The 22,495-nt window shown below is 38.6% G+C and overlaps 2 protein-coding genes across 3 annotated transcripts; both read right to left on the bottom strand.

Moving 5' to 3' along the window:
* Positions 1–1,532: 1,532 nt before the first annotated feature.
* On the bottom strand, positions 1,533–6,570 carry cln5 (CLN5 lysosomal BMP synthase). The gene is made up of 4 exons (XM_080839567.1): positions 6,406–6,570; positions 6,093–6,267; positions 3,584–3,809; positions 1,533–2,212 (listed from the first exon to the last, which is right to left on the bottom strand). Exons 1-4 carry the CDS (start codon positions 6,522–6,524, stop codon positions 1,725–1,727), a joined length of 1,008 nt encoding a protein of 335 aa, XP_080695693.1. The 5' UTR covers positions 6,525–6,570; the 3' UTR covers positions 1,533–1,724.
* A 2,424-nt stretch (positions 6,571–8,994) lies between these two features.
* ccdc93 (CCC complex scaffolding subunit CCDC93) lies at positions 8,995–22,182 on the bottom strand (the record flags this gene model as incomplete). Of its 2 annotated transcripts, none has more annotated exons than XM_080839164.1 (23): positions 8,995–9,559; positions 11,147–11,260; positions 12,392–12,476; positions 12,676–12,713; positions 12,949–13,031; positions 13,142–13,250; positions 13,823–13,894; positions 14,389–14,463; positions 14,936–15,017; positions 15,541–15,614; positions 16,372–16,434; positions 16,801–16,917; positions 17,387–17,473; positions 17,985–18,035; positions 18,126–18,206; positions 18,298–18,340; positions 18,444–18,544; positions 18,868–18,924; positions 19,018–19,116; positions 19,343–19,454; positions 19,573–19,667; positions 20,589–20,702; positions 22,096–22,182. In XM_080839164.1, the coding sequence occupies 23 exons, from the start codon at positions 22,180–22,182 to the stop codon at positions 9,503–9,505; spliced, it is 1,896 nt and encodes a 631-aa protein (XP_080695290.1). In that variant the 3' UTR covers positions 8,995–9,502. The 2 variants fall into 2 exon arrangements, with proteins under 2 accessions (XP_080695290.1, XP_080695291.1); XM_080839165.1 differs by having other exon boundaries at positions 16,801–16,914.
* Positions 22,183–22,495: the final 313 nt, after the last annotated feature.

Raw genomic sequence — 22,495 nt, 5'->3', positions numbered from 1 at the left:
GGTGATGATTGGAAATTGCCCAAATACATCGTTAAGATATCACCATTTTAAATTATTGTATTGTTCTTTCATAGCTCATTTCAGTTAATTGTTTTCGCACTTTTTTGACGCCATCTAACGGAAAACAATATAGCGCGGCCCTGCGGTCAGACCACTAGGCTACAGTATTTCAAAGGGATTCTAATAAATGCTGTAAAAGTGTGAATTTATGGTTATATATACTTAGGCCTATATCTAGTAGTAATGGCTAATGTTGTTACAAGAGCAGGCAGTCATAATCAATTAACAATAACTCAGACACTAAAACAATAAGCAGATGTGGTGGCAGATGTGGTGGACAAAGCAATTCTGACTGTTAAAATAGGATGGCTATCAACTTTCTCTGACTTTTACCAATGCACTACCACTGCACCAGTAGGAGTAAAGCCATACATACCACAGCTAAGCCTCCAGTGAAAGTATGAGCTGTCCCTTTTGGTAAATGTTTTTTGTTCAGTTGTTTAGGAGGAGAGTAATTCTACATCACTGTACATACCAAATAAGACTATAGGTGGCACCCTAATTCTCTGAAGATCAACAGCTAGACCGATTCTTTATGTTCGGTGGCAAAGGACTCTTCATCTGTCAGTTGTCTGGTTTTTACTCTGCTTTTAATGCTGAATCACATTTGATTCCAAAATGTTGTTAATAATTTAGTAACATTTAGTCATTAAGCTTTAATTAAGCTTCAGGAGGTACGCGTTTAAATTATTGTGTGTCTATCCTTTTATTTTAACACATTGATGACAATGTCTTGATGAAACGTATTTTATTTTTATATTTTATTCTAACAGATACAATCCACTCATCGGCACATAAGTAATGCGCTCCTTATTTATAGTAATCTCAACCGCGGAGGAATTCAATTTCTCAGCCGTAAATACAGTGAAATTGCAGTTTATTCAAAATGGCTTTAATTTTTCAAGTTCATGAGGTAACACAAGACAGATATGCTCAGCAACTAGTTCTCTCTGACCATATCTTGCTCTGCAGACATACCTGTAAATAACAGGTATTCCTTTTGACAAGATGGAGTGGAGACAATTCCACTGATGTAAGCTTTAATCTATAAGTATATTACATTTAGTATTATATAGATATTATATTTAATATTATATATATTATAACATATTTTCAACATTAATATCTGAATGGTTATTGCTATCATGATTATTCATAATCTTGATAACATCATTAGCTTATCATTTAGATCACGAACTTGCCGGCTATGGCCTTAAATACAGGTTAATACACAATACATAAAGTGCAATGAACACTAATTACCTGAATAAAGGGTCAGCACATAACAAGGTCTTAAGGCAGGGCGTGTAAAACCTGGTCTGCCTAAATAAAAAAGATATGTCAAATGACAAGACAAAACTAAAAAGTTACAATAAATCATTTATTATGAATTATTATTAAAAAAACTGATTGTACTTATGACAATGTAAAAATGCATTATACATGGAAGTTCCTAGGACTGCCACAGCAACACAAATCACCATTATTCCATTATGAGGCTTTAAGACAATGAAGCAAATGTCCAAGCAACATTACGTTGCCAGTGCAGTTCAATGGAACACAATTTAGGTCATACAGAAGATGGAAAACATGATCAGTGCAGTTCAATGGAACACAATACAGGTCATACAGAAGATTGAAAACCTGATTTTAAAGATTGTCAATCATGGTAAAGGAATCTCCTCGTATGTGATTCGAACATATGGTGGCTTCATGGGCAGGTGCCAATATTGAAAATTATAGTACAAATAGAAGTTCTTCTCCAAGACCACCTTCTTGTACGTCTCAATGATGCTAATGATGACATCCTGTGGAGACTGATGTGGCTGGAAGGCATGATAGAAGTTCCTTATGTCCAAGGCCAGAGATTTCATGGAGGGTTGGCCAAAGATGGTATCATCATCTCCCAAATAGGTAGGCTCTGCACTGTACAGGTAGATCTTGGTGTAGTTGGTTTGGGTTTTGCTTGTGAGCTTGGCACCTAGCTCAGATAGCTTTCGATAACTTCGATGCACAAACTGGGAGCAGTCATAGGATTCAAACCACACAGTTGCATTCCCACTCGGGTCAGATCTTGCAGTCCAGGTTTCATAGTAAATCCCAGTCTCATTGTCCTCTTGGACCCAACGGGCCAGGTCATTGAACTGGTTACCTGTTGGTTTCAGTAAAAGAAAATAAACAAATATTAGTCATCAGAAATAATAGCAACTCAGCCATTAACTCAGTTTTGTTAATGCCACAGAACAGATGGTTAAGGCAAGGATTTAAAAATGGCTTCTGCGTAAATGTAAAAAAAAAAAAAAATAGTTTCCTTAATTCTGTAGTATCTGGAGCATCAAATAGCAAAATAATTCATAACATAAAAAAGTCTATGTGTTTAATTGGTGTCATCAATAATAGTAATTACGGATATTGTGTAATCATGACATCCGCTGGTCAGAATTGGAACAGAAACTTGATTAGTCCCTGTTAACTGTAAGTGTTAACATCTAGTGGCAAACAGCTCAGCCACATATTGGGATGTCACACAGGCAAACAGGACATCAGAGGGATGAAGCATGGAGCACTATTCATAGATAGTAGTAACTCAAAGTGCTTAACAAATGAGCAAAAAAGGAAAAATAAGTGTAAAAGGGCATTAAAACAGTTAACAAAAGCATCTGAAAACAGTTGGGTTTGATGGTACATTTGAAACTTTGATGTCATCAGGAAGTTGGTTTCGGAGGTCAGCGACTTAATGCCCCTGGATAGACTTTGGCACGCCCCAGTGGAACGAATTTGATGTTCAAAAAAACTGGCTGGGTATCGTGTATCGTGTATCGTCGTGTGTGTGTGTGTGTGTGTGTGTGTGTGTGTGTGTGTGTGTGTGTGATACATTTTCTGATATTCTGTTTCTAACATTTAAATGGAAAATGCATGATATTACTTTAAAAATGCGTATCAATCACCACCCAAGTCTGGTGGCTTATTGGCCCTTACTTAGAACAGGTACAAGGGCTGCTTGCAACCTGATCTGTGTGCATGCAACTGAGAGCACTCCACAGTGTGGGAGAGGGATGGTGGGGCGGGCGGTTGAGGATGAAATTCAGTTTACTCAAACAACATTAGCGATCTCCGTCTTGGCTTTGTCCACATTTTGTACCTAGTTCAATGCTTTCAGGATTGATGGTGCATCCCTACTCTAAAATGTAAAAAGACCTTTCTTCTCTTACCAGAACATTCTGGACTTATAGACTGATCACCTGTACATTTACTTGATCTACTTTAAAGGACTTCTTTCATTGTTGTGGAGTTTGCGCTGAATATAAACATGTGGCACATGTGAATCAATGTTTTTAGATATGTGAGATATACAGAATCATATCAATAATCACAGTATTGTTAAATCATATCAAGGCCTGTCAGAATGCCCCAGAAGTGCAAAAAGCTAAACAGTCACTATACAGCTCTACATTCATGCCCATTTGGTGTAACAACATGATGTGCGCTTGGTAATGCAGGTGTAAAGAGTTATTGAGCCAACCTGTGATTTCTCCCACTACTTCCAAAGTTCCATTCTGTTTCCAATGCAGGTCATCTATTCCCTCAGAAAAGCATGCAGCACCTTGGTTACACCAGAAGGGGGCAGTGACACCTGGATTTAGGTGAGGAAAAGTGCAGTTCCCCAGCTGAAATAGCTCATACCACTCCATGGTGTAGTTTGTGCCAGTCTCCTTGCTTCTGAATCCAATTGCATCATGCATGATATTCTGTGGAATACATGGGCATTAAGGTTCTTCAACACTGTGAATATTAAACACGATCAAACTGACTGCTTTATAAACACTTTTAAAACACTTTTATAAAGACAAACCTGGTTAGTTACTTAAGACTTTGACATTAACCTTTGTCCAATTGTTGGGACAGGTTAAAAAGTTCACTCTCATCTATGAATTCTGTATAATGAAATTAGACTTTAGTTTTAATAAAGTAGATCATATTTGACATGTAATTGTTCACTAGCCACTGAAAGATGGTGCCATAAAATGGCAAATGGTGAGAAATGTGTTCTCCTGACTTTCTCCATTCAGTAAATTGTCCTTACAGAAACTTGGATGAAGCTGAAAAACCCTGCCACACCTGACGCTCTCTGTCCATTCATTCTGTTTTCTACATCCCCTACCAGAGAAAGGAGAGGTCTGAGAGAACAGGCTCACAAAGAAACTAATGGTCACTCCACTACATATTGTACTGTGCGTTTCCTTGAACATCTTTTTTCTCTGCAATCTCCAATGTCTTCCATCCACTGAGTGGAAAGCTTATGCCCTCTATTCACAAGACCTGTTCAAACTAATCCACAACATCCTTAGCTTGCTGATGCCAATGACACATTAGTAAATCAACACTGAGCCATAGAGCCCAGAGTACTCAGTGCTTGTGAGAACACTTGTAATCCCTGATCGGTAAAACTAGCTATGGCTAGCCGATGCTCACCTTATGAAATTGGGAAATTGGTGACGTATTAAGCTAAGTGACTTGCGTTGTAGTGTGCTACTTTTCGCCGGTAGCACAGGGATAGAAACAGATATATTTTAGAGCTATAATGGAAAATATACTTTAATACAGAGACGACATTCCGGTACTTTTTAATTAACATAATCAAATGCGGGGTCTCTCAAGCAGTGTTTTAAGGCAGGTGGTATTTTCATTCCAAAGAAGACCTGTGACGTCCATGTCTTCTGAATGTGGAAGTGAAGATATTCTATAGTGTGGAAGTAAGGAGCAAATTGTTTGCAATTTTGTCAGCATTAATCAAGGCATGTTTTGAGGATATTTAGTTGTGCTTTAACAAAAGTAACTACACCTCCTGGCAGAGATTGGTATTTTGGCTGGAGGTACCATTTCCCCCTTGGCTTTCACCATGGCAATGGAAGTCATCATAAGGCCCTCTTAATGGGTATATGGTGGTGGTGAAAGGCTGCAGCCGGAACCCGGTTTCCTCTAATCCGAGTTTACATGGATGACATGACGACACTGACTACCACTGCTCCATGTACCAGTCAGCTGTTAGCCATGTTGAATGACAAGGCAAGGAGGAAAGTGAAACCTACCAAATGTAGAAGAAGTATAAGTGTAGAAGTAGTATAAGTGTAGAAGTGTTCATTCTGTATTTTATCAGTAAAGGATAACTGATGGAAGAGAGGTTTTATATTGATGGTAAGGTGATTACTTCTATTATAGAAAAACCTGTGAAGAGTTTAGGTAGGTGGTACAATTCAACATTGACTGACCAGAATAGGTCTTAGAGCTTAGGGAATTCTTTGTTACGGCTACCAGTACTTTTGATAAGAGCTTATTGCCTGGTGAACAACAGTTGTGGTGCTTGCAGTTTTTGACTTTTACCACACGTAAGGTGGCCTTAGACTCTTACAGTCAGTCTGTTGTTTTCCAATAAACTCCTCGCTTTTTAGGGCAAACATACTTGGGGCTATAGTCCAAATGATCGGACCTTTAGTTATTGCTGCTTTAAAGACCCACATGACATTGCCATGGATGTTTATGATGAAAACTGGTGAGTCGACGACTTTCCTAACACAGCCAAACATCAAGCTAAGCGCAACACAAGACATAGCAACACAGCTAACAAGTTATTACTGACTACTGTGAAACAGAAAGAAGGCCAGCTTGACATCTGACTTGCCCGGTTACTCACACTCTCTTTCTCTCTCCGTTACCTCTGCCACTATGTCCATACAGACAATACTGCTCTTATAGCTAGCACATGGGTCTAGTTGTTGTTGTTGTCTGAGGTGGTGCCAAAAAGCATCATGTAGCTATCGCGCCCTGTAAGTTACATGGCGGTCTAAGCGTGCTGTGGTAGTGGCACAGACGCAATTATCCGTATTACAAGTCAGTGTACCACCAAAAATAATTTTGAAACTGTTATTTTATTGCAATATTGTTGCAAATGTTACTTTAATGCAGCTCAATCGCTAATGTCTAATGTAAAACTAAAATCATCCTGTATTGTGAGTGAGTGGGTGAATACTTACAAATTTTCCCAATAGGTCGCCGTACTTAAATTCCCACACAGGAGCTTGAAGTCGAAACACTGAGATGACATCAGAATTTCGCATGTATGGTATCCGACTGTCACGGTCACCGTTGGGGCAGAAGGGATATAATGCCTGGCAGAATGGATCCACTTCTGGACGGCGATCAAACCGCCTGATAAAATGTAAGGCACACACAGAACATATTCTAAGTTTGATGCTAGCATGCCGATGTGACCCACTGGTTTTCCAGTGTAGCTTTGTTGTTTAGCTATTAAGAGGTGAATCCTATTCCACAGCCAAAATTGCTTACCTGTACGGCACTGGCCATTTTCTCATCCCATTGCTAAGATGTGAATCGGTTAGTTGCCCAGATGTTAGGTGAGTAAGTAAATAAATACAAAACAATACGTGTTTCATATCAAGGTACATCTATGGTGCTTCGCAAAGGGTTACTGTTGTCCACTTCTCTGGGAGCTAGATGCTAACCTACTTCTCAAGTTAACAAACTTTTCAGTGTAGTCTACTTCCGTATTTAATCGAATCACCCGTGTCACGTTGTCCTGTCACGAGATTTGGGACGCATCAATTCCTAGTTTGATGCCTCCTCCGTCCTTGTTCCTCAGTGGCCGCATAGGGTGCATGCCATTTCTCTATTTGTGTGCATCCTCCGTCCTCATTCCTCCAGGTCGCAGCCAGGAAACGTCGAAGTTTGCGTTTGGAACCAATCCGAGTGTAGTTCAATAATTACTACTCAGGGGAGGGTTAATGCTGCACTAAATAATCAATTAAACAATTAAAAGAACAGACATAGTATAGTTGGTTTCACTGTAACAAATTCAATACATAAAAATGTACTGAGCAGTTTGTGTGAAATCCAAGTATTATTACACTATTGACATGAACTTTTGAATCACTCGTATGAGAAAATGTGAGTTCACTGTCCAAGAAGTTTATCTAAGAGAGAATGAATAGGTGATTAGATCCAGTCTTGCAGACCAGTGGTATGTTGTCAGATCTAAGATTTAGCTGGGCTTTAGCCTTTTTTACCCAGCTATAAATTAATTTGAATTATATTGTTGCGGTGTGTATATCTGTAGCATAGCCCTTGTCTCACCATTTACTATCTAGTTTGACTGTTCGGAGGGGTGTAGGTGTGTTCCAGGTACAGGTGGGAAGAAGGAGGGGGGAGGGGATATGCCTACAGAAGAGCTAGATCAGGGGGTTGCCACAAATGATAGATACGTCTTGTTTATTCTGCATACCTGGGGCAGAAAGGGAGAGAGCATTGTTCCTTTATTCTATTAGCATAGGCCATGGTGGTAGATTGTACTAGAGGTGGAACAAGACGGTCAATACACATGGCACACACAGATACTCACACACACACACACACACACACACACACACACACACACACAATCTTACAATACAGAAGTATGAGTATACAACTTAATAGTAATTTATTTAGTTTCTATAAATGATCAATGGGGCTTGTCAACCGGCGGGGGATCAGCTTCTTTCGGATGTGCGTCCATGCGTATTGTACACAGTAAGATATTGCTGGCAACAATGGGGGAGGCTAGCCCTTACTAGATATTAACATTGACCAACATAGGTACAGCAAGCTTTGTGGCGGACATTTTAAGCTGATCTGGAATCAGTTATGATACAGCACTTGTGTGTGTGAAATAATAATTTTCTCGTCAGCTCATGCACTGTAAAAGGAAGGAGTTAAATAGCATAATACATTCTACTCTTTTGATTCTTCTGTAAGTTTACATTTATTATATCCCTTACCATGGTCAGACAGCACCACCAACAGCATCATGGTTGAATAGCAGCTGTTGACACTTGAAAGCTCTCCAGAATGCCTGAGAGATGAAACAGGACTAACAGTTAAATTACTTGAGAACAACGAGAAACTCGCAGTCGTTGGCCCTCACGGACTCCCAAGAATGCTGGGTGATGGTCTCACAATATGAAACAGGGTATAACAAGATTTAACAGTTAACTGAATAAAGTTAACAGACTTTTGTTGACTCAGTCCCTAGTGGAAAAGTGTTACCTTGCTAGGTAATGTTAACACAAATACTGAATAATTCTGTATAGTGCAGTCAATGGTTAAAAGGCGGTTTTGTGGGAACTGTAGTTTGCTCTTAGTCAGTTAAGTTGACTTATCTAAACTTTATTTTTGTGGAACCTCAGTTGTCGCTGGGGAGACAACACTACTTGAACATGCCACTAGACACATATGCTTCCCCCCATTCCTTTTCAATGGGAGCTATTAAAACTTCTAAATTAATCTTAAAATTTGATCAATATACTGTATATGACCAATCATAAAAGCAGTGTTCCAGCACAGTACACAGCATTAGGAAGGACCTGTGAGTGATCAATGTTGTGTTAATGTCCTTAAAAACTATAAGAGGAGAATAAAAATAAGAAAAAAGTGTGATTGCACATCACACAATGAGCTGCTTATATAAACTGGTAAATTATAAAATACAGTTCAATTATTGTTTAAAGATCTCGGGATAAGAGCTGAGATCAGACTTGGCACTCTAAAGTGGATAAATAGACCAACTGTCTGGTTTGGGTCTGGTGTACAACACTTTGAGGACACATTTGCTTTCAATTCAAATTGTTTTGTAATTTCATACTGTGTGTGTACTCTTTATGCCCATTAACTATGAAATACTTGCAACAATAGTAGGGGTTCTTGTCCCCAAAACACTTAGATTTGACAGTGAAAGGTAGCAGTGAGAAGCCCAGATTTTCTGAGCAATATGAACAAGAAACGCCTTTTGATTTTCATTATTCTCACTTTATTTCATTCCAAATATTCTGAAAATATAAGCTTTAATGGAAAAACGTTGTAAAAACCCATAATAACTGAGGAAGTCTGAGAATACATGGTAAGCAAAACTATATAGAATGTCTCCAGACAACCAACCCAACACTGATATAACATGATGGAAATCTTTTACAGTTTTTAGTCGATGATCAACATTTTGCTCAAAACTGCACTAATTCAAATGTGATCATTTTCAGACAGAGAAAACTTCATAAACAAGCTGTACCTGTTAATCTTTTTGTTAATCACTTTGTAAACCTTAAGGTAAACAATATTTTTGTGTCATTGTTAGAAGTGAGATTTTGTAAATGTTTGCAGAGTTAATGCAAAAAAAAAATGTTCAGATGTCAGCTTGCCATAACACAATGAGAGAAATTGACAGATGAGTTTTAAAGCATAGGATTTGTTGAAAGGGGAATTTACATATTCTGTCTCACAAGGAAGTCATTAACCTAAACTGTAGGTTTTAAATTATTTGTTAATGGTAAAATATGAAACAAGAAGGAAGCATCTCTTCAAGCAAATCTTCAGAAGTCTGCGTGTCGGCACGTCCTCAGGAGGCACCTTTTGTACGGAATTTTGAGAGCAGCACTTCATTCTTGCGACATTCCTGTAAAAATAAATAAATAAAATAACAAATTCAATACTAGTAGTATTTACCTCTACATATCCTAAAGTTTTGGACACAAGGCAAAGATGTCAACAGTGTTATTATCAAGAGGTAATAGAAGTTTTATTTTAAATCGTAACACTCTATGAGTGCTAGCAATCATTCTGAGGAATAATGAATACTTTAGAGCCCTGTGTGTGTTTGTAATGTTTTGTAGATACTAGGTTGAAGTTTAAAGAGTTTCAAACATTTCCTTTAAGATTGGTGATTCACACTGGGAAATACTGACTACTTTCAAGTGGCTTCCATAAGACCTCAGCGGTGCAACAAGCTGATTTCCACTTTAAGTGTAATGATTCTAGAATATATGAAGGTGTCACTTTTGAAATTAAAATATTTCCAATTTTTGGTGAGATGCACTTGTAGTGCTCGAGGTATGAACATTTTTAGGAATGTGTCATTTGACCTGTGGCTGTGTGGGTTAATACAATTTGTTTTTGATCAGAACAAATGCAATGGCCCCTAATGAGCAAAGCAACAAGCAACCAGCAAAGTCTGCCAGGCATGAACTAAAGCCATCATGCAGCGTGTGGGAGCATTGCAATGACCCACCCATGTTTTTTTTTTTTCAATTTGAATTACATAGGATGCACACTATGGTCTTATTTGGGTTTCCTGAGCTGATATAGAGAAATATATTTAATTGTGCTTTCTTTATTATCCGTTCCGTTCCCACTCCTTTTGAAAGTGTTCTCCCTATGTGGATGTGATTTGTGGATGTTGTGTCTGTATGCTACTGGATGTCCTAAAATTTCCCTCTGGATTAATACAGTATCCATCCATCCAAGATCAAGTTACTGCTTACTACTCATTACACAACAAATCATCCTTTATTTATCAGTTACTAACATTTATAACTGGCAAAACGGAGCCTTATTGTAAAGTGTGAAACACATCATCAAGTAATCAGTTACTAACCTTTATAACTGGCAAAACGGAGCCTTATTGTAAAGTGTGAAACACATCATAATCTAGTAATCAGTAACAAACATTTATAAGTGGCAAAATGGGGGCTTTTCTCTACAGGTCTGGAAGTTACTGATACAAGAATGGTAGGGAGTGTGCAATTGGGCTAGTAGAGCCAGTTAAGGGATAGACAGTGGGTTGACAAGGGGATCATGGGGATCTTCCCAAATAGTGGGCCCGCATCGATGTATAAAAACTGAGTTTGTAACTAATTTATAAGGGCGTATTAATGACTTACAAAGGGTTTACAACCTAATTAATAACCATTTATAAATGGAGCCTTTTTGTAAAGTGGTACCCATAAAACTTGTGTTTGGTTATACATAAAAGCCCTGCCTATTTCTCTGGTCAGCAGCTGATCCACAGAATAAAATACCAATAGTCATTTTTTTGTCCCTTAACAAGAGTATAGACGCAGAGAAAAAACCAGAACAGTAATAAAATACCTTAAGCATTTGGTTACCATTCCACCACCAACTGGACTGTATTGTTTCACCCCAAGGTGATCGAGTAGAAAATGCTACTTCAACCCACGGACCAAGACCCAGCACTAAACATTACCTCTTTAAAGTCCTTTACTGTTTTGAAGTATAGCCTCTGTTTGTCGAGAAGCTCCAGATATTCATCATTCAGCTGGTCCCTCCGCATCTTATTCTCTTGCTTTTTTTTCTCATTCTAGAAGCAAAATCAAACTGTAAAACATATATCCACCAGAAAAAGGCATCAAACTATTACTTTAATCTTTATACATGACAGAATCGATGTTTCAGCCATCCTTGAGAAATCCGTCCTAAACTCACATTTACTGCACATTTATTTATTTGAACAGTCTGTTTTATAAAAGAACTTCCAAAACAATTAATTTCTGCTGTCGCCATCCATAATACCAAGGGCTTTAACCGAAAACTAGCTAGTGTAAAACATGTGATCCTCGGGCAAGGTTATTACGTGGTGTAGGCAATAATTCCACAGAGACAGATGAATTCGGAACTGAACCGTTTGCTATGGTTGCCTAGTTGTTATGCTAGCTAACAAGCTAGCTGGCTGGCTGGCTAAATACACTTTTAAATAACCTTAAATGGTGTAAATGGAGTTCCATTTGCATGAGATGATAGTTCATGGCCCCCCAAGTACATAAGTTTAATTTATCAGCTAATTCGATCAAATTAACACACCCTAGCAGCTGACAATTGTTAAGAGAACTTCCTAAGCTAGAGTAAGATAGCCAAGTAAACTAGCATGAGACTTGCTTATGTGCCATGAATTATTGCTCCATTTTATTCACTATACTTTGATGGCATTGCTGACTGTTTCTCGTCTCACATTTCTGAAAACTTCCTCATACAGCTGACAGCATGAACTGCTCATAGTTGTGGCAGTGGTGAGAGACACATCCCAGTGTAACCTTAGCTAGTTCCATAATTAGCAGTCAGTTTATTATTTAATTATACTCTAAGAGTTTGAGACTGGGGCATGAACTCAGTTTAATCATGTTTTGAAATATGTTCATGTGGTCAAATAATTTGATCATTTTGCAATGAATATTGTACTATTTGCAAAGATAACACTTCTGATAGAAATAATTGAATATGTTAGAATGTACACAAATATACACCTAGGGAAAAAGTTAGCCTATTTGACCTAGATTTTACGCTAGATGCATACAAATGGAGAATAGTCTAAGACACGTTTTAAAGGAAGGGTAATTTTTTAGGCTAAACTGAAATAACTGAATGATTATCCTTAAAAGGCTGCTTACAATATTGACACTTAATTTGCAGATATTAAGGTACAGTGATTGAATACCTTGATCCTACTCTGTTTGATGCCTTCCACAATCTGCTCCATCTGCCTCAGAAACTGCTCTTTGGCTCCTGCTGATGCCATGGCTCTGAGCGACAAAAAGACAGTTTTAGTCACAGGCCCACATGTGCATGTGTCGGTGTTATTATCCCATGTAATAAACAAATTATATGCAACATTATCTTGTACAATCTTTGTACATGCTTTGTACACTTCAAATATTATTGCTTAATGCTTAACTCATTCCAATATCACAAATAAAATAGTTAAAATGCTGCCATACTTACTGCTGGAAATTGTCATGAATGGAGTTCAGCAAGTTCACCTGAAGATAACCAATAAGAAATGTTAGGAGCCCATTACCATTCAGCACATTACCAACTGTAACCCGTGTGAAATGAAAAACTGCTATTTTACATGATTCTGTAAATGACAACAGACACGCCCAGAGGTTCAATACAACGTGTAGCATTACACCAGCTTAACTTGACAGAATATACAGCCTAAAGACATGGAAATTACAATGCAAATTGTAGTTCAAAGTACAGTTTCTGTCTGACCTCCTTTTCCAGGTAAACCTTCTTGTCGTCAAGTGTGTTGTACAGGGTAAAGAATTGCTTGGTTTCTTTATGTGTTGCTGAAACTGGAAAAGGAACAACAAAGATTCTTCAATTCATTTGTTTTATATGAGGGAAAGAGAAACTGACAGGTTAGAAGGATTTCTGGTAAATCCAGAAACCTAGGATCAAACACCTTGGCAGTAGAGCTCAATGAACCTCTTCTGGTACTGCGTGAGCTCTGCCCGACTAGGGATCTCATCCATTTTTCTCTGAAGGACAGTGATCTCACGGTTCCGTCTAGCCTATGGAAGACAAAATAAGTCTATAATTGGAATAAATTCTTTATCATGATTTCCACAAGTTCCGCCATTTGTTTTTAAGACAAAAATGGAAAAACAAGGTGTGTACATCCAAAAAGTTGATGAAGTGAATTTGCATTGTTTCTGTCCTCATAAAGTGTGGACACTGATCCTTTTTTTCCTGGCGCTGCAATATGCCCTAGGAGGTGTAGACTAGGCCAATGAATCAGCAAAGGCGCCATTATCGACACCATTACGTTTCTATCTTTTCTTTTTGGGGACCAAGCAGAAAGCACCTTAAGTGTTCCTCCCTATTTTTATTGTGTGATTATGCAATAATAATAAAATTTAGGAAGAATAATAGTATGTGATTGTGCAAGCACGGTTAATAGTCAGGAAAATACGGTACCACATTGGAATGCAAATCTGCTTCTAACTTTAAAGGGTACATATTGAACCCTGGGTACCCTAATAGCAACATTCAAATATATTAAACTTCTGATTATTTGTATTTTTGTTCAGGTTCATTGCAACTCATGAAAGGTCCAAATGTAGTCATCTAGCATTCCACTTACCATGAGCAGGCGGATCTTCTGGAGTTTCTCCTTATCTGTTCTGTGCTGCGTCTCAACAAGACGTCTTTGCTCCTAAGAGAGAAAAGTTGAATAGATGCTAACACAGTATTTCTACTGGGTTCAGATTTGTTTCCACTTTATCCTCTTGTGATTTTTGTACAATCAACATAAAGTTTTCCCTAATGACAAAGTAACAACAATTTTTCCAAGTCCATGTTCAGCCTTAGGGTTAATTGGGATGTCACAAATAGATGAACGCGTCTAGTGAAATAAGAACTGATGAGCAGAAGCTCTTGCAACTCTCAAAGCTTCAGTCACAGAGTTTTTGTTGAATGACTTCCAAACAAGACAGGTTAGGATCAAGTTCATTATTCTGAGGGGGAAATCAGTTCCTTGCTTAATAACAACCTTTTCAATAATCTTAGCTTAATAAAAATGTAGAGGGCAAACTGTCCTGTAATTATTCACATCAAACAGAAAAATGTACTTTGTATATGGTGAATACAAAACAGATAGACTAGAGGAAGGTGGTAGATAGCAAAAGGTGTATTTCCATAAAAGTTCACCTTGTCATTATCAGCATCACCACCAGATTCTAGTTTCAGGTCCTCGATTTTCTGCTGTAGCTGTGTCATCTCTTGCTGCAAATCAAGAAAAATAAAATCACTTAAAATCGTATTGTATGTTATGTGTCTATGTTTGCAGTGTACATATATGCACTTGTTTTGCTTTATAGGGCCCCAGGTGCTACATCCCAGACCTGCATGAAATCCAAAAGTGATTTAGTGAATACGCTTGGGCATAATAATAGGTATAACACACATTTGTGTGCAAGTGCTTTTTTGCATCCCTCCAGTTATGTGCATTTCAGATACACTTCGATCATGCTTACAGCGCTTAACGTCAGAATGAATGAAAGGTGATGAAAGGTGATGAGGTGAGATTTCTTTAAAATATTAGAAAACTGGGCGACCCTCCTGTTTATTTTGGCTGTTGGGAAAATGCAGAACATGGACTTTCACATTAACCTTGCGAATGTTATTAAAGCCATGTAAACCTTAAACACAACATATGCGTTATAGTGCATGGCATTCAAACAAGGCAAGATCTTACCCGACACTGCGTGCGGAATTCCTGCTCCTGTGTCTTCAAGGTTTCATTGGTTGCTACTAATTCTCTGATACGGTCAAGTAGGCTTGAAAGGAAACAAGAATATCAATAATAGACAAACATACAGGAAAATGTTTCATTACTGAACATTTTACTGATCTACTGCAAATGGACATAAACAATTCATTGTGTTCAGCACGTATAGGGGAAGCCAGGCTTTAGAATTCAAACATGGAAATCTTATATTTTAGATACATACAATCACTAATGTATGTGAAATAAACTTTATGAAACATTTTAAAGTTTAAGTATTTGGCAGAAACTTTTTTCCACAATGACAAATAAAAACAAGAAAATAATATAAGGACATAATATTAATTGACAAAAAAAATTGTCCAATAAAACATTTGTTATTTTTAAGTCATTCCAGAATTATATCACACCGATCACACATCTGTCGCTTTTACTCACTCACTCTCTATTTATCTATCTCCTGTTCTCCCTCTCCGGATTTTTGTCTTCATCAAAGACACTATACTGTCTCACTATAACCATACTTAAACATCCTTGGTGCATTGCCACCAACTCAATTCTTTTCCATAGCTTACCTTGAGTCTACAATAGCCTCCTGGTCCTCAAGTTTACTCAACTCCATCTGTAGTTCTGCTGCAGATTGTGAAACCTGGAGAGATACGAGAGAGATTAAAAACCCATCCTGGGGTCTGATAAAAGTACATGAAACACAGGATGCAGGTCTTCTTGACTTTCCAAGAGTATCAATAAGCACAACAGGAGGCAGAGCCTTCTGCTATTTAGCTGCCCTCCCGTGGAACAATCTTCCTGTCTTTATCTGAGAAGCGAACACCCTTTCCACCTTTCTTCACCCCTCTTTAGTGAATACTGAAGCCCAGACAGGCTTGCTGTGGCCCACCCGCTGCTTCTTCTCTCTCATTGGGGAGGTCAGAGTAGTGATTAAAGCTCTACATTAAAGTCCAACTGGTATTGACACAAATTTAGCGGTCAAGTTACGGAGGGGTTGGAATGCAGTCTACCTAAATGACCGAAGACTACCTGGGAACATAATCTAACCCAAACCCATGAAGTCCCCAATAAATAGCACAAGGAATTAAAACAAATGTTTCCTGTACAACTCAAATTTCGAACTACCATGCCAGGCAACCTCTCCCTCTCCTTCTACCTCTTCCTGTCTCCATACATCATATTGTCAATCACTGATGAAGCAGATACTTTACTTGTCATTCTCTTTACCTGTCATTCAACTCATGTTCAAGCAATACAGCAATACATCAAAATATTTTAGATTTGTTCGTACTATGTAACAAAAACTTACAGGAAATGTTTATGTCAGGACATCATCATTTGACAACTGGATTATGTTTTTATAAAGATAGGAATCTTTAAGTTAGCAAGCATCTTACCTCTGAAAATTTACTTTTGGTTTCCTCACAAACACCTTGGACGTCCAAACGCCGAGCTTGTACCTGTGGAGAGCACAAAGAAAATTAAACAATAAATTCCACACATTCCTCATGCAGCTCATTCCTAGATGAATTAGCATGGAGTGGTTAGATACTTTATTGATAAAATCAATAAGACCATAAAATCATGTTTTGTGACTAGTAGTAAAAACCTCTCCAGGAAGCTATCAATACATGAATCAGATATATGAATTATCAAACACAGGATTTATTGGGTACAAATTGCAGATGCATTTATACACTCAACAAATATTCGAAAAATCCCCTTGTTTAAGACAGTTTGAAAAAAAAAAAAAGTCCATGGACTTCTGATCTGATAGCACCCCTCTTACTGCCCTGAAAGAACAACCCATTCAGAAAAGTTCTGACCTCCTCCAGCTCTCTGGTCCTCTGCTGGATCTGCTTATTGAGGGAGGCCACCATCCTGCCGTGTTGTTGCACAGACCCATACTTCGGTATCTGATCCTCTGTCAGTCGTCCTGCCTGCTTAGATTTGGATGGGGCGAATGGGTTACATCTTCAAAATCAAAGTAAGACTCATACATGCATAATGTATTCAAAGCAACCTCTGCAGAATACTCACTCTCTGGAGTCAGGGACCAGATTCAGAGATATTGGTGATTTGGACATGCTCTGATAGTTTTGTCAAACGTATTTCCTTATACTAAGCGCAATATCAGCTACAGTTTGTGTGTGTGTGTGTCACTTCTTTTAGGTACTTTCAAAATGATTCCTTTGTCACTAGATTTATTTGGGAGGGAAAGGTTTTACGGTTCATGTCAATATTTATTACATCATGTTTGTATTACAAAGATCAGTACTCCAAGTGTCATCATGCACAAATAACTTAGGAGAAAATCATATGCATACATATGTACATAATTTAAAATGCAAACCCAAGTATTAAATGACATTTCCTACATGTGAAAAAAATGTAATGTGAGGGGAAACTCACCTTCTCAGCATATTCACAGGCAATCTGTTTGATCTCCTCAGATTTCAGTCCAACAATCTGACCCACTGTGCTTGCCGTAAGTCGCCCCTACCAAGAAACAGATATACGTTTGCTTATTGTTTGGAGGGTGAGATTTACTGTTTGGGGACTTCCCCCAACACTAAAATAACAGAAAATGTGTTTTTGCTCTCATTTTAAATGAATAAATATAAATACCTTAAAAGAGGCAGGGTCTCATGACCAAAATGGGTTGACATTTCACAAAACAAAACAGCCCCACAGCCCCACAGCCCTGGACCATCCCACTTCAGAGTGAGTGTGATACTGTTGAAATACTGTTGATACTGTTAAATCTGAACAAAATTATGGGGGGGGGCACTGTGGCGCAAGCAGTAGCCCCGACCATATACGGGCTTGAACGCCCACAGGGACACGGGTTCGAACCCGACCTGCTGTCATTTCCCGATCCCACTCCCCACCCCTTCTCTCCACCTCATTTCCTGTCCAAACTTTGACTGTCCTATCTGATTAAAGAAAAAAAAAAGCCCCCCAAAAAATCTTAAAAAAACAAAAACATAATCTGAACAAAATTAAAAACCTCTTCAGTTGTCATGCAGGCCATGCTGGTCATCAGAGTTCTAATCCGGGTCTGTAAAACAAAACAAAAGTATGTAAAGAATAATGGAACTTATAAAAAACACAAACTCAAATGTATTGAAATTATTACAATTCCTCAGACCTCCTCTGCAGCCTGCAAGTCCTCCTCTTCAGTCAGCTCAGTCTTGCCCACTTGAGCCTTGAGCACGTTCTTATCCTCCATCTGTCAGTGAAGACAATTATGTGGCAGACATTTAGGTACCAGTAAATAGAACTTAACCATATCGATTTGAAAACAACGCACGGGAACTCACCTTGCCCTTGTCGTTCTGTGTCTGCTTGCTATACCCATAACGCCTAAGGAGAAGATTTAAAAGGACATCACACCACAAAGACATCAGACCACACTAGTTATTCCAGATTGCTGTGCATAAGTAAAGGAAAAGTGATCGTCCATTACCTTCCATACTCCAGCAAGGTAGAGTGTACCTGGGACTCTTCATCCAGCAACTCTCCAGCAACAGACTGCCTTTTGTACCTCCTCTGGGGTTTATACACATCCTATAGCAGACAGGAAGGTTTGGATTACTGCAACATGGCCCTTCAACTCTTTACCCCCCACATACAGTGTCTATTTTCTAGATTCTGCATTTTCCATTTTTGATGGATTGGTTTTTCAGGTTTATTTCTGCCCCCACCATCATCATCAAAAGCTAGGCATATGGTAGGCCCACATCAAATATCACCCAACTTCACAATAAAAGCTTCCCTTTTGCCCTTCAGTACAAGGTGATACAAGCGATCATACATATCTAAGAATGTATTTTTGACATCTGATTTATCATCATCTGAGATGACGTAGAATTTTTGCGAAGACTACTTACAGAGACATCCTCGACTGTTTTAACAGCTTTGTTCTTCCTCTGCACGAAGGCCTCATCCTGTAATGTATAAAGCATAGTGCAAGGGTTAGAATTATAGATTTCTGCGCTGTACTGTAAAATGGTCAAGAAGCATACCTCACAAGGACTCACCTGTGGTAAACTGTGAGATTTCTGAAACTGGGAAATAGAATATACACGCACATAGTCCCCCATCTCTTCACGAGTCTCAATGGCACGTTTAACCAACCACTAGATATGAAACACAGCATGGTTTACATGGCAGCATCGACAGCAATGTTTACAACAAGTTAACTGAAATGGGTGGTAACCAACAGAATGAAGGAACTATAGACTTGTCAAATTCAAATGCATGCAAAGCCCTACTGTTTCCGTAGACCAACAGCTAATTGTTAAAAGTGAATGCTGAGTTGCAGTCCCTTTAAAGACTGTTCAGCAGACATGGTTATTCACTCACCTGTACCACTGGGAAGATGTGGATGAAATCTAAGCCCTGGATCTGATGGGGTTCTAGACGATATGGACACATCATCTTAGGCATCACTGACACAATCTTTTCTGTGAGGGCTCTTGGAAGAAAAAAAAACACATATTATGCAGAGAGAAACATGAGACATGATGACTTACGAGTATAGTGACACAGGGGGTGAACTGATTTCTGACTGGGTCTAGCAAAGAAAAACTTACATTTTCTGGCCAATGGTTGAGTTCTCTTGGAAGAGCAGGTCAACATCAATATCAAAGTTACATGTTGTGATGCACCAGGTCATCCCTCCCACCACCTGCAAAGCAATGAGCCAATTTCAGTCGTAAATCACCTAACAAGCTAAAATCCAACAGGCAGATACAAATTACCCGACTTCCTTATTAATGCATTTTAGCATTAATTTGGCAATATCATGCTGTAAATGATTTCCAACCCGGTGCACAAAACTACACTTTTATCCAGTACAACGTTTGCAAAAAGAAGAGACACACATTTATGTTGTCTTTATGGAGTTAGAGTTGTTTCAAAATCCGCGATTAGCGAATGTAATCCTGATTCCCATATAAATGTCATATGATTCACAAATGTAAACGCTGTTTCATTTATTTACAGACTAAGGCGCTCGCATTTACAAAACCCTTGCCATTTCCACTGTAATTAAAAATGACTATGAAGCTGTGGTACAGACTCTACAGTGTATTCTGTATACAAACATAAGTCGATACATCTGAATTTGTTTTCATTTCATTGCAATTTCCATGACAATTAATCCACATATGACGAAACCTAGCATTATCAATAGATGAGTTATGCTCCTTGAAAACCACCAGTCCTAGACAAGACTATGTTCATTCAAAACTTGGTGGTTTGAGAATAATGATTGAGCACATATTTTAGAAGGTACCTCTCACCATTTCTAAAGTTCATTTGCTGTGAATAAATTGGAGCTGCTGTTTAAAACTGTTATATGAACCCAATGCAAACCCAGGTGCAACTCATCCTGATTAATACATTGCAGTTAGTGATCAATACAAATAAAAGATTAATTGTGAGATAGAAGCCTATAAGTTTCACAGTTAGGCGTGTAGGCTATAAATAAAGTATTGACTACATAAAGTATTGCCTACAGCTATACATGAAGTATTGCCTACAGCCATACATAAAAGTATTGACTACATAAAGTATTGCCTGCTACGTAAAGTAAGAGAGTGAGTACCTTGTCAAATGGAGACAGCCCTTTAATGCGGGCTCTAAAGTAGCCAGCTGCCAGCAGCAGTTCAAGAATCTCTGTGAGTTTGACATTCTGTTCCTCATCCTCTCGGGTCTCAACCTGAAATGTAGAAATGAAATGTTAAGATATTTAATTACTTATATTTAGCTAGATGTTTGTACATATGCCTTCTCACTTAAAACGCAAATATGGCAAAATTCAATCCAAACATGTTAGCTCATAGGCAAAACAAAAGGGCTCCAGACACTAAATGGTCACATTTAACAAACCTTTTTTCCCAGTGTGTTTGAATGTCATTTTAAAATTGACCAACTTGCTGTCACTTGACATCACTGGAGGTATTGTGGACCTAATTCAACAAAACACTGATGAAAGAAGGTGTCTGCTTGAAAACCTCAGTGAAACGCTCACAAAGCCAGTTTCGTTGTTGTATACTGCTCCTCAGGCTCTATGGTAGCAGCCATGTTGATGTGTTTAGCACTTGTGGGCGTCAGACAGCGCATGTTGTTCTTTACAGATCCCGGGTACAACATGCAGTGGGTGTTGCGGCTGTCACCAATCAGATGTGCGTTGTTGTTCTATACTGCTGCTCAGGATCTATGGTTCGAGTATTCATTTGTTGATTAACTGCTTGAAGCAGCAATAAGAGTAGGTAATGTGCCAAATACAGTTTACAGTTAAACTGGATCGCCTGTATTGATGTGTGGATCAAACTGTTATAAAGGTTTCTGGTAAGTGTTTTATTGCTAGTCCCAGCAAAACTAGTAGGGAAAGTTTATAAACCACACAAAATGTTTGTAAAATTGTTGCAGTAATCTCCCTCTGTGCCATGTGGGAATCCCTATGCTCATGCATTTAAGGGTCACACAGAAGCGAGGTGCGCCATCGGAACGTCAGGTATAAATTCCCTTTAAGCTGTCGCGCGTGGTTAGCGCATATGCAAAATGAACGAGCTGGAGACAGAAGTCACGGGACTATCTGTACGCCTCTCTATGACGCTTCAATGCAGGAGCAAATGGATTCTCATTTGCACAGAACTCATAGAGGGAGATTACTGCAACAGTTGCACTAAACGTTACAGTTTCACCCGATGGAGACCTGACGGTCAAAACTGTGCATGTAGTCTGTGCCAAAACGTTTAGTAGAGATGAAAAAACGGTTCCATAATGCAGCTCAGACCGTCTTTTGCTACCATAACAAATTACGTTAACAGTTAGGTAACTGCTAGTTTTCGCCACTGACAGGCTCATAAATGTTATTCCAAGGGTCTGACAACATCGAAAGGATCCCTACAGAAATACACCTGCAACTGTTTACCTTAATAACTGTTAAAAAACTCGAAAATGACTGTTTTTTACAGTCTCTGACGTAGAACCCCATTCAGTGCTATCTAGCCAGTTGGCACCCAGTCCTAGGGCAACTCACCAGCTGCTGAACACATTTCTCGCTATTTTTAAAGACTATTGCTTAAAGGCAGCATGACTCTTCTTACCTGGATAAGGTTGCCTTCTTGGTCATACTGCGCTCCGATCTTTGATCCTGTCCTTACTCTCTGGAACACCGAAGTAGCTGCCATCATCTGTAGCCTGGAAGTAGCGACGATAGGGCAGTGTATGTTGTCAAAGTAAAAGTCCAATCACGAGCCAACAAGACTTCCGATCACCCCGAAAACCGTAGCTGCTTTACACCATATCAGTTTCTCTGGTTTTACTGTTTATTGGTATGTGTTAAAGTAAAATGAAAACTTTTGTTTTATTCTATAAACTACTGACAACATTCCTACTGAATTTTAAATTAAAAATATTGTCATTTAGAGCATTTATTTGCAGAAAGATGACAATTGGTCAAAATAGCAAAAAATATGCAGTGTTTTCAGATCTCGAATAATGCAA

The sequence above is a fragment of the Sprattus sprattus genome (assembly GCF_963457725.1).
Source record: "Sprattus sprattus genome assembly, chromosome: 5".
Taxonomy (NCBI): domain Eukaryota; kingdom Metazoa; phylum Chordata; class Actinopteri; order Clupeiformes; family Clupeidae; genus Sprattus; species Sprattus sprattus.
This window is presented reverse-complemented; position numbering and strand designations above follow the sequence as displayed.